The sequence below is a fragment of the Camellia sinensis genome, chromosome 14, assembly GCF_055761805.1.
Source record: "Camellia sinensis isolate YWXY chromosome 14, ASM5576180v1, whole genome shotgun sequence".
In the NCBI taxonomy this organism is placed as follows: domain Eukaryota; kingdom Viridiplantae; phylum Streptophyta; class Magnoliopsida; order Ericales; family Theaceae; genus Camellia; species Camellia sinensis.
The window spans coordinates 63,669,607-63,681,360 of NC_138974.1; the positions used below are offsets into that span (position 1 = coordinate 63,669,607).

General features: G+C 34.4%; 1 protein-coding gene across 2 annotated transcripts; it reads right to left on the reverse strand.

Annotated features, from left to right (window-relative positions):
- Positions 1 to 3,108: 3,108 nt before the first annotated feature.
- On the reverse strand, positions 3,109 to 10,958 carry LOC145807445 (GRF-interacting factor 1-like). 2 transcript variants are annotated; one of them, XM_082905644.1, is made up of 4 exons: positions 10,932 to 10,958; positions 10,472 to 10,669; positions 6,027 to 6,452; positions 3,109 to 3,581 (listed from the first exon to the last, which is right to left on the reverse strand). In XM_082905644.1, the coding sequence occupies exons 2-3, from the start codon at positions 10,550 to 10,552 to the stop codon at positions 6,030 to 6,032; spliced, it is 504 nt and encodes a 167-aa protein (XP_082761770.1). In that variant the 5' UTR covers positions 10,553 to 10,669; positions 10,932 to 10,958; the 3' UTR covers positions 3,109 to 3,581; positions 6,027 to 6,029. The 2 variants fall into 2 exon arrangements, with proteins under 2 accessions (XP_082761770.1, XP_082761771.1); XM_082905645.1 differs by lacking the exons at positions 10,472 to 10,669; positions 10,932 to 10,958 and adding an exon at positions 6,981 to 7,751.
- Positions 10,959 to 11,754: the final 796 nt, after the last annotated feature.

Here is an 11,754-nt window from a genome sequence, read left to right on the forward strand (position 1 = left end):
AAGACCGAACAATAATGATGGCCATCAGTCAGTAAACAGTAGTGGTTCCACGAGGGAACCGATAGAGATCTCTGTAACAGTAACAGTAACAGTAACAGTAGATGCCAAGGATGCCACAGTACAGTTTAGAATATAGGACATACATTCATTCAGTAAACAGTATCAGTTCAGTAAACAGTTCAGTTCGGTATTCAGAAGATAATCATTTTTGAACATATCTTTACACAATTGTTACTCACAGAGTTTGGGCTACGGTATGCTAGAGCGTGTCTCCCCAGTCGCCAACCCTACACAGTTAACAGATTGAACACACTAAGCCACACAATTGGGAACGGTAATAACTTAATCCCTAATGCCTCGGTGTGTTCTACATCTATATCCTCAACAAGATGTCTTAAACTAGGCCTAAGAATGCCTAGAATGGGATGAGGATGCAAAGATGTACATTTAAAAGCATTTTCAGAAAAACAGAGTCCCGCTCGAGCGCAGGTTTCCCCGCTCGAGCGGACATGCAACAAAGGTACACGCTCGAGCGTAAACTTTCCCGCTCGAGCGTACTGTGAAAGTACTGGATGGGTGAAATCTCCGCTCGACGCCCGCTCGAGCTTGAGACATGACTCCGCTCGAGCGCCCGATCCTCCGCTTGAGCGGACTGTAAAACAGTGCAGAGAGATGCTGGATGCTCGAATTCCACGCTCGAGCGGAACTTCCCCCGCTCGAGCGGAAGTGCGAAATCTGGAAAACCCAGATTGCACCTCCAATCTCAAACTCAAGTTGTTAACAACTCAAAACCGATCCTCTTGGGCTCATTTTCTGGAAAACTCTTGCAAACATATGGAATGACATGATTCAAAACTCAATTTGAGAAATCAAAGCCCAAGGGTGTTTTATTCAAACCCAATTTCAAACCATTTTTCAAGAACAATATGAACATGCAAACATGCATGGATTCAAATCATTTTCAAAGCTTTAATGCTGTTTCAAAAGAGCTCAAACCTTCAAAAATAATATGAACTCATGGAGTATGACCAAAAGATGGACATGCATGTGATGAAACATGGACTACAACCTCAAAACTCATCAATACTAACATGCATGCAAAGATTGAGCTTCAATTCACCATTAATGACCCAATTCATGACTTAGCTCTACAATCTAACATGGACCATGCAACAATCAACTCAAAACATGAACAAGAAGACAATGGAGCTACCTTAAGTCTTGTAGTTCAAGAAGGGAGCTCAACCATGCAATCTCTTCAACAATTTCTTCAATTTCCAAACAATTCACAAGCAAAATTGAGATGAAATCAACTCCTCAAGTATCTCTCTCTCTAAGGTCGGCTAGAACAAGAAGAAATGGCTGATGAAATGTTCTACAAGTGTGTACATAAGGCTCAAGTGTGTGTATTGAGTGGGCCACTAAGGGTGGCAGTTCGGTAATTAAGTCCAACTCTTTAATTAGCTTAATTTAATCTAATTTAATCATACCTAATCAGTTTTCAGGTAAATACACCATAAAATCACATTAATTATGACGGTCATAAAACATTAATCAATTCCGGATTCGGCCGCCGATAGGGCCTTCAATTAGCAGTCTAAACATATAAGCATGAACAGACAATCATACAGTCAAACAGATAGAATGCAATTTAACTAACATATACTCAATCAATTCGGTTTCCAATTTCAGTCAGTCAGTTCAGTACTTTTAATCAGTCCAATTATCAGTCATAATCAATTCAGTTTAACGGTAATCGATGGTTATCGACAATCAATCAGTCATTAATCGGTAAACAGTATGAGGGTTGTTACACCAATGCAATGATTAATAATATAATGCAATATTTCTTCCACTTTCAATACTCCCACACAATATTCCCATTGTGATCAAAATTCTCATTTCAATGCAATTTCACAAGATGAATAAATACTTTTATTTTAATTCATCAAAGGGAGAACATAATTTCCACATTTCAAATAATCTTAACAATTTAGTCATCTCAAGACTATATTAATACTTTTAAACAACAATTTCTAAAACTTCAACAATTCCCATATTCCATGAAAACATCATTTACATGTAAATAAATAAACAATTTTCAAATATCATTTATTTTGGCACACAAAATAAATATAACAACATATTCTAAAAATTTTCAACGTCTTTCTTAAAAATCCCTAATTTTTAGGTTTTCTCACCAAAAATCATTCATCTTCAAATATTTGAGAAGATCTCACCAAAAACATCTTTCTTTCATCACACTACAGGAAATGCCACTTTTGGCGACCAAAATATTGGTCGCCAAAAGCCCCATTTTTGGTCGCCGAAACAATTAGCGACTAAAATATTTTGTCGCCAAACTAGTCGCCTATACGCTGTCGGCGATAGTATTGGCGACTAAAAAATTTTTGGTCGCTGAAAGTGAACGTTTTGGCTACTAAACTCTGGTTAGTCGGCAAAGGTTATCTTTTGGCGACTAAAATATTAGTCGCCAAAAGTGAACATTCGGCTACCAAACTCTGAGTAGTCGGGAAAGGGTATGTTTTGGCGACTAAATATTTAGTCGCCAAAAGTGTTGAAATAAAATAAATTAAATTTTCAGCGACTAAAATTTTTTGTCGGGAATAAGTTTTAGTGACAACATTACTACATTTAGGGACTAAAGAATTTAGTCGCCAAAAATATTATTTTTCATTTTATTAAACTTTTGGCTACTAACCATTTAGTCACTAAAAGTTCTACCTTAGGCGTGGTGACTTTTGCCGACTAAAACTGTTCGTAGCCAAAAACCTATTAAGATTCATTTCTTTACTTTTTGCCACCAAAAGTTTTAGTCGCCAAATGATACCATTTTTTCCGTGACTAAAAAATTTAGTAGCCAATAGTTTATTTCTCTCATTCTCAAATTTTTTAGCTACTAATTATTTGGTGGCAAAAACGTTTTGGGTTATGTTTTTGCTACTAAATTATTAGTAGCCAAAACTTTTGATTACCTATTTGGCTACCAAAACATTTGGTGGCCAAATAATTTTATGTTTTTTTTTAAAAAAAAAAAAAAATTGTAAACAACCTGTATTCATTTATATTACATGTACCCTGTATAAATAATATAATCCATCAACACTAAAATATATTATCAACCATTAAAGCATTCAACATAATACATGAATAACCATGATTTAAATCACATACATAATACATGAATAACCAACGTCAATAATTTAAATTACAACCTGTAAACATAATACTTTCTATTACATTTGTAATTAATACAGCAATGATACACAAACACCAGAGAAAATCAGACCAGCCACCTACAACGAGGAAGATTAGTGATTTGAAGCAGCTTAATTACGTCCTATAACACCCAAAGCAAGAGAGATTTAGTCTTCTGTCCAGCTCTGCTCAACAATTTCACGCACCCTCCGGTTGTATTCACGCTTGTTCTCACAAAACAACAATGCTGCTTCTGAATTTGCAGGTGAGTTTGCATTTGGATCACAGAGCATTGACTGAAATGAGAAAAAGGGGAAACCTGCATTTGGGCTTGGGTTTGGGTTTGGATCACAGAGCAATGACTGCAATGAGAAAAATGGGAAAAATCAAAAAAACATCATACCTGAACTAGTGACCAGTAGCTTTGTGGAATCAAAACATTCCTAGAAGTTATATCTATTTGGTATGGTAGAGTCATGCTTGAACAATTGACAAACTGCTGAGTTTATTACATGCATTTGCCAGTTTTGCTCATTTATTTATTAGTAAAATGATTGCACAGTATGAATTTAATACACACCACGCATAAACACGTGCCCCAAGTTGTTATGTTATATCTATGAGCCTGTTAACAATTAATGAAAGGTTGGCTGCTATTTTGCCACACTAAATCCAAGGGATAGTATGCATTGAGTGGCCAACATGGGTTCAAACTATAAATGAAACTATAAATGAAAAAACACATCTGAGAATGTCGTTACTGAATTATTACTGAATTATTACTGAATTATTACCTTGCCATTAAGACTCTATTTACTGAATTATTACCTTGCCATGAATGTCGTTAGTCATTTGAGCATTAAGACTCTATTTACATTATCAATTATAACTCATTTCCCAATGATTAATTCAACAATTATGTTGATAGAATATATATAAAACCATCTAAATAATAGAAAACACCTATGAGAACCTTACAGAAAATAAACCTACTTTGCTGTCCACATCTCTATGGTTATCAATCATTTCATCCTCTGTTATTAATCTTTCTAATTTTCTCACTTTACAGCAACAACTAACATCTATCAGATCCGAGTTTGGATAGAAAACAAATTAATACAGTTATTACATAACATAGGTTTAACTAACATAGGTTTTTGCATAGAGAAAAAAGAAAAAGAAATTAAGACACAAAGGTCATTAATCACAAATGCAAATGAAAGACAGGGGAAAAGAAATTAAGGAAAACCTGAACAGATGCAAATGAACTACAAATAATAATAATAACAATAATTGACTAACCATGAAAGAGATTATACAAAGCAATTCAAAATAACTATACCAATGCCATGACCCATGAGCATAACAATTCAGCGAAGTAAATACGTTTCAAAATAATGCAAATAACCATGGAGGCATAGCAACATAATGACAATCATAAATGCAAAAAATCCAAGAATATATGGAAACCTAAAAGCAGACTCTAAAAACATTAATTAAAACAAAAGACCAAGTTTGAAGCCATGCTCTCTCTCTCTCTCAATTAATCTATAACTAAGCTTGTTTAGTGTCCCAAATATTTGACATGAATTGTTTTACAATTTTAGTGAAGTTTATACCCATTAATCACGAATTGAATGTTGACTAATCATATTCTATAACGAATATACTTGAGAAATAAAGAAATAAAATTTCAAATCCAAATCGATTCATGTAGTAATTTTCCCAAATTCAAAAGAAGAACAAACTCACAAAATTAGGCATAATCATCACTTGAATGAATCATTCACAGCAGTTTGTTGTGAGAAGAGTAAAGCTGAAGCAAAACACATTTTAAAACACATTTTCAAAACACATTGTATATTCATATATTTAAAAATGTAATATGTAAAACACATTTAAAGGTGATTTTTAGAATGATCTAAATAAGTGTACTTTTTGACTTTTTATGAAATATGAGGTGAGAATGAATTGAGTTTAAAATGATATAATAAAAAGATGATGTGACTTAAATAAAATAATAACTTTTTGACTTTTTAAAATTATGCCAAACATGCCTTAATACATTGGACATCCGTCATGATTGTAAGCTAATTTGCTGAATTAGTCAAATCCGATATTTTTCATGGTGATGACTCTTTATTTGTTTATTTCGGTAAATACTCCAACATCAAGCATTCTGCTTAAACAAAAGATAAACACAAGGCCACAATTATTGCTCCATTGATACTGAAAAAATCTGATACAATAGTAATGTCCAGGGTAGCTATAATATGCTTCATATATTTTAATTAAAAAACAGAAATCAACGAGATGTTGGCAAAAAGCTGAGAAATTTGGGAAAATGATTTACAATTGCTCACCAAACTATACTAAAACAGGGAAATTCACTGGATAATCAGGTTTGGGACCAAATTGAAGTTCTAAATGCAAATTTTTTATGTCAAACCCAAGTCATGAAAGTAACAGTAAAGCCACACCCAAAACAAAAAAAGGCAGTTGTGAAGGTGGTGATTGAACCAATTCAAGAAAATCAAGAAAGCAGAAACAAACACAGTTAACAAAGATCAAAGCACACCATCATATAACCTACATGATTTACATAATACACTATCATATAACACACATCATCTTAAAACTTCATGCACAAAACCTGAGCTTGGAAAGCAATCCTGACAGTTTGTATCACATAACTAGAAGTCTACTAGCAGCTAATCCTCCGTTCTTTCAAAATACTTAATCATCCTGCCTAAACTTACCTACAAGTTCAGAAGTTAAAATAGGTCACTAAGCCAAGAACGTCTTACCTCTCAATTACCATCTTCACTAGCCTTCAAATAAAGAGACTCGCCCCCCTCACCACCATGTCCTCCTGAGCTCCCGCCACCTCGCCCTTCAGAAGATCCGATCTCTTGCTTTCCCCTTCCAGAAGCCTGCAAGCCTTCCCCAGTGGAGCCACGCCCAAAATCAGGAAACCCTCCAGCTCCGAGTGCCCCACCGGTGGTTCCAGAACTATTAGCCTCGCTTTGAAGCATGTGAAGTCCACTGCTTCCACCGGAACTCATGCCAAGCTGGCTGTGCAAGGCTTGCTGTTGTTGCAGTGCCGAGAACTGTTGTTGGCTGTAGAGCATAGAAGAACGTGCAGCCATGAGCGATTGGGGAGTCATCTGCTGAGCTTGTTGGTGTTGCTGCAAGTAGTGACCTCCTGGCTGCATAATGCCACTGGGAGGGAACTGTCCGACATTCAACAAAACACACATCAGGAATTTTCATTAAGTTTCAAACAGCTGTATGAATTTCCGTAACTAGCCTACTTCAGAACCAGTCAGATTTAGGACATTGTGAATCAGTAGAAACAAAAGGAAAATGCCAGTTTTGTAACATTTTTGTTTTCAAAATTTTGAAAACTACAAAGAAAGACATGTTTGCAGCTGTTTTCGTTTCCAAAAAAAAAGGAGGGGGAACAATCTGAAAGTTTTCCAAAATTTGAAACAAAAAGGTGTCTTCACCTGTTTTCAAAACAAGTTTCATTCCTTTCCAAATGACTCCTAAAGTAAGGGTAATAACTACGAGATAAAATCCAAGAAAGCAATATAAGTAGTGGATTGAAGACTTACATGTAAGACAAATAAGGGGAAGTAATTCAATAAGATTTCAGATTATGAACTGTGAGAAGCATCAAGGTGGGTTCGATCTATCTACTACTTGATAAGATATTTTCCAGATCTAGACTGCACACAAATCAGGGGCAAATACCTAACCTCGAGCATGATATGCAGTGGTAGAGAGGGCAGGGCAGAAGGCACCACAAATTAGAATATCCAGACAAATACTTCCATCTGCATAAACTGGTCCAAGCACAAAACAATAGTATGAGCAACTAGCATAGGCATATATCTTAGTGACATTATGTTTCACCACATAAGAGAGGAAATCAAATATCAAGGAGCAATGAAAAGACACAAAGAAAGCAGGATTCTGTGCAACAAGCTCCAGTGGATATGGCACGAAGTGTAATAGAAGCATGCAAACTAATAAACCCCAAAAAAGTAATAGAAACTTATAAAGACAAGTATAAAGCAATGTTGGCAGTCCTAAGAGGAGTAAACAGTATTGAAGTTAATATTAGTGGCAGAGCATGACTTCTGAGGATGCAGTGGCAGAAACTTACACTTTCCATAACACAACACAATAATCTGCTACCCTCTCAATCAAGAAAGCAAAAGGATTTAATTACTTATGACAAATAGATTTTACGTGAAGCCTTCTATAAACATATCCATTACCTTCCCACTTCTCAACTTCAAGAACTTAAAGCAAACCAGGCTCAACAACCGCTTTAGTTCGCTCACATGGGAAGGATGATATACTGGAATTGGTAATTCTATATACCCAAAGTGACTTGAAAGGTAAACAAATGAACAAAACTTTAGCAATACTTCAATGTGTCCAGCGGTCATGACCATTCAAACTTCTCAATGTAATCAGAAAATAAATTGGATTAAAACATGAAAAATACCTTCGCATGTCCCGGGTTCCGCAGCACCACATGATTCACATTTTCCAAATTCAAGTGGCAAACTAAGGAACGGATTTGAAAGTTGACTAGCATGGCTTATAGGGAAATCACTATTGGATGATGTGCACTAACAAAAAAATAAATAAAAGGAATCATACCAACTTATTCAACCAGAATGGTCACAAGATCCAAAGTTGCACTTAATCAAATGCCAATTGTAGGACAATTTGTTCGGAAGGAGGTTTACATCCATCACAAGATCTAAAATATGTCTCTGGAACAATATTAGGACTCAAATCTTCTAGGGCCCAATTTTTTTAATCTCATTTTATTTTTTAAAAACATATGTATGATGTACCAAATATGTCCAGCGTTCAAAAAAATGATGTACCAAAAACATATGTATGATGTACCAAAAAAATGAACAAAACTTTAGCAATACTTCAATGTGTCCAGCGGTCATGACCATTCAAACTTCTCAGTGTAATCAGAAAATAAAAAGGATTAAAACATGAAAAATACCTTCGCACAACATTAAAACATTAAAACATGACCATTGCATTCACACTAGCCATGTTTCTCAACCCACACAGTACAATTGAGTGAAGTCAAGCTAGTGAAGCACGAGTGAGTGGAAGTCAAGCTAGTGAAAAATTAAATCAATAAAGACGTCATTCTCCATCTACTTCCATTCATAGGGATAATATGCACCTCACATGGCCATTTTTTCAGCCCCCTAGCTTACATTGTATAGGATTAAGATTTGAACTAATACTACTAAGGGAAAATTACATATCAGTGGAAAGTTTACAAAATATTAACAAATCAGTCAAATTCACTTTACAGCCATATATAACAACGTAACAGGCGAGACTGCAGTTTGAATGTTTTTAAGGATTGGATTTGGGATGGCCAAATTAATCCCAATACCCAGACTGGGCCAAACCAAGAGTGGCATATATTTCCTTAGTTTCCCTTAATCATCATTAGGTAAATCACACATTTTGTTCTTCTAATTCCTTTTAACATGAATCCCAAAAGTGGAAGGATGGTCAGAGAATATATGTATACATGCTCTTTTAACAAAGAAGAGGATGGTCAGAGAATTCTGGAACAAGTGCCTTGATTAGTTACGAGTGTTATCTCATGGTGCTTCAAAAGTGGAAGGACTTGACAGTGGTAGAGATGAACTTCTCTATAACCCTCTTTTTGGTATAAATAAGTGGTTTGCCGATAGGTAATCTGACAACTACAAACAGTTTGAAGATTCATTGGAGAGGTTGCACAAGTGGAAATATGATTCTCATGAGACTTTTATTGATAGAAACACTTTTTTTTCTTTGAGCTTCAATAAAGAATTTTAATAAAAAAGCAAGAAGAAGGAAAGAGGACAAGAAGTCCTCGTATAAACAAAAAGATAAAAGTCAAAACAAATAGCACGAAACTCCTAGCACTAGGGATGTTATTGATAGAAACTCTCTCTCTCTCTCTCTCTCTCTCTCTCTCTCTCTCTCTCTCTCTCACTGAGTCAGACTGATGATAAATTTAAATGAACCCTACCTAAAGGGCTCTCACTTATAAGAAAAACCCTTGACAACCTATGGCAAGGCTATCAGATTTGTGCTATCTGTGCAGCAGAATTGGCTATGAGACGTGATAGTTCTGAGGGATTCTGACCCATAACTACGTGTAAATCCTAGTTGATTTTTTGGCTCCCAAAAGAAAAAAATGACCATTAAAACATTATAAATAAAACATTAAAACATGACCATTCTTCTTTTTCTTCTTCTTTACATAATTGATGGATCAAATATAAAACATTAATTACGAGGAACAAAATATAAAAACATTGATGGATCAAATATTTAAGGGCAAATTACACTCACCTCACCTCCCTTAAGTTAGGGAAAATACAATTAGCCCTACACTTTTGACATAATTGCATTAGACTCCCTTAACAGTTAAGCCCTTTTTTATTAGTAATTCATTAGTCATATGAATAAAAAATGGAGAAAAAAAATAAAGCATACTTTTACAGTCAATTGAGGACACATGAAACACCACTTTAAATTAATGAGTTCTTGCATATTTATGCCACAAAACAACAGTTCATCAGGGAAAAAAAAGAAAAGTGAAGGATTTTTCAGTACTTAAAGTGCATGCCTTGGGCATATATCAATAGGCTAATTAGAGAAGGGTTATTGAGGGGCCTTGGGAAAATAAAAAAATTCAAAACTCTGTTCAGGCCTCCAACCTCCAATGCATATTTCTTTCTTAGTTCCAACTTCCAATGATTTTCCATCTTATTTTCATGTTATTTCCAGATAATTCAATTTTTTCCACATGGAATAAAATCTTTCCCTTTTTTCCAAAAACCAAGACAGTCCAAAGTATTTAAGTTTTCACTTCTATTTTGCTTTATTTTCCTCCAGTTTTTCTGGGGGTACACACGAAAATGAATAGTTGCAATAAGCTTTTTAACAATCAAACTAGTGTTATTGAATCTTTTACTTTTTATTTGAATCCCAATTGACATTTCAGGCTTTTAATTCAAATCTCATTGGCAATTCCTCAAAAACAATCAAGAATTCATCAACTTAGGCAAATGTATAAACTTCACCATATAAATGAAGGTACATGAGCTATGCATACAAACATGCAGAACATACATTGCAAATACAGAATTTTAAAACCTTAAACTAGAAATGAAATTAGAGAAAGAAGTATGACCACCTGGGTGACTTCTGTAGAGGTGACCCAAATGATTACAACAGCAGCAATCAGGAAGAAACGAGCCCTGTATCTCCAACCCATCACAAATCGAAGAACGACCCAGATATCAAAATTGCAAAATATACACGAAAATCAACAAATTTCGATGCGGGTTTCTGTCAGATTATCAGATCTTCGACGTAAGTCTTTGTTGTTTCACTTGTCACCAACACACCCAAAAAAAAAAAGACAAAAAAGAAAGAAAAAGGTTAGCTATAAGTTTACGAATCGATTCGATTAATTTCTGAAAGAGAAATAAATAAACAAAAGAACCAAGTTTGTATGTCATGAGAGATAAATAAATAAAACCTATATTTCTGAAAGAGAAATAAATAAACCTATATTTCTGAAAGAGAAATAAATAAACAAAATTAGGAAACAATGCACCAAACTCTGTATATCATGAGAGAAGAAGGCTTACCCAACGACGAAGGTATCGGCAAAGGTATCTGAGATGCCGCACCGCCACTGCTGCTGTAGCTGCTAGCCGTCGTCAATCGCTGCTCACCGTCGTCGCTCGTTGGCCGCCGTCGTCCCCCCTTGCCGCTGCTTGCAGTCGATAGAGAGAGAGAGATAGTATTTTGGGAATTTTTGAAATTGGGGATATTTTTGTTAAAGGGGTTGGGGAACAAAAGGGGGGAAAGAAAGGAGGGAATTAAAAAAGCGGGAAAACGAAAAAGAAAAAGAAGAGGAGAGCTAGTCATTTTCTTTATTTTTTATTAAAATAATTTTTATTTTTATTTTTATTTTTATTTATTTTTTTGTAGTTAATGAAACTTTTTTTGTTTTTATTTATTTTTAGTTACTAAGGTTGAAAATCTATTTGTTTTATTTATATTTTAATGAAAAAAAATTATTATTATTTTTTTATTTGGTAGAAGTAGAGGTAATTTTTGGGGGATTTTTGAAATTGGGAATTTTTTGTTTAAGGGATTGGGGATTGATGATTTGAGATCATGAGAAATAAAAGGGGGAAAAGAAATGGGGGAATTAAAGAGCGGGAAAATAAATTTTTTTTGGTTAAAATAAATTCATTTTTTTGTAGTTGATGAATTTTTTTTTTATTTTTCATTTTTTTTAATTACTAAGGTTGAAAATTTATTTGTTTCATTTTTATTTTAATAAATTTTTTTTTTATTTTGAAGAAGCAAGGGTAATATTTTAATAAAAAAAATTTTGTCTGCGGCTCATTTTTTTTTTTTTTTTTGTTACTAAAAACCAGAAACTAATTTTTTGTGGTAGAG

Bases quoted from the DNA above. Each gene is read 5' to 3' on its own strand.
- LOC145807445 (XM_082905644.1), bottom strand. From the start codon at position 10,552: ATGGGTTGGAGATACAGGGCTCGTTTCTTCCTGATTGCTGCTGTTGTA. The intron at 6,453-10,471 runs GTGGTCATACTT...AATGTCGGACAG, and splicing joins CCTCTACAGAAGTCACCCAG to TTCCCTCCCAGTGGCATTAT.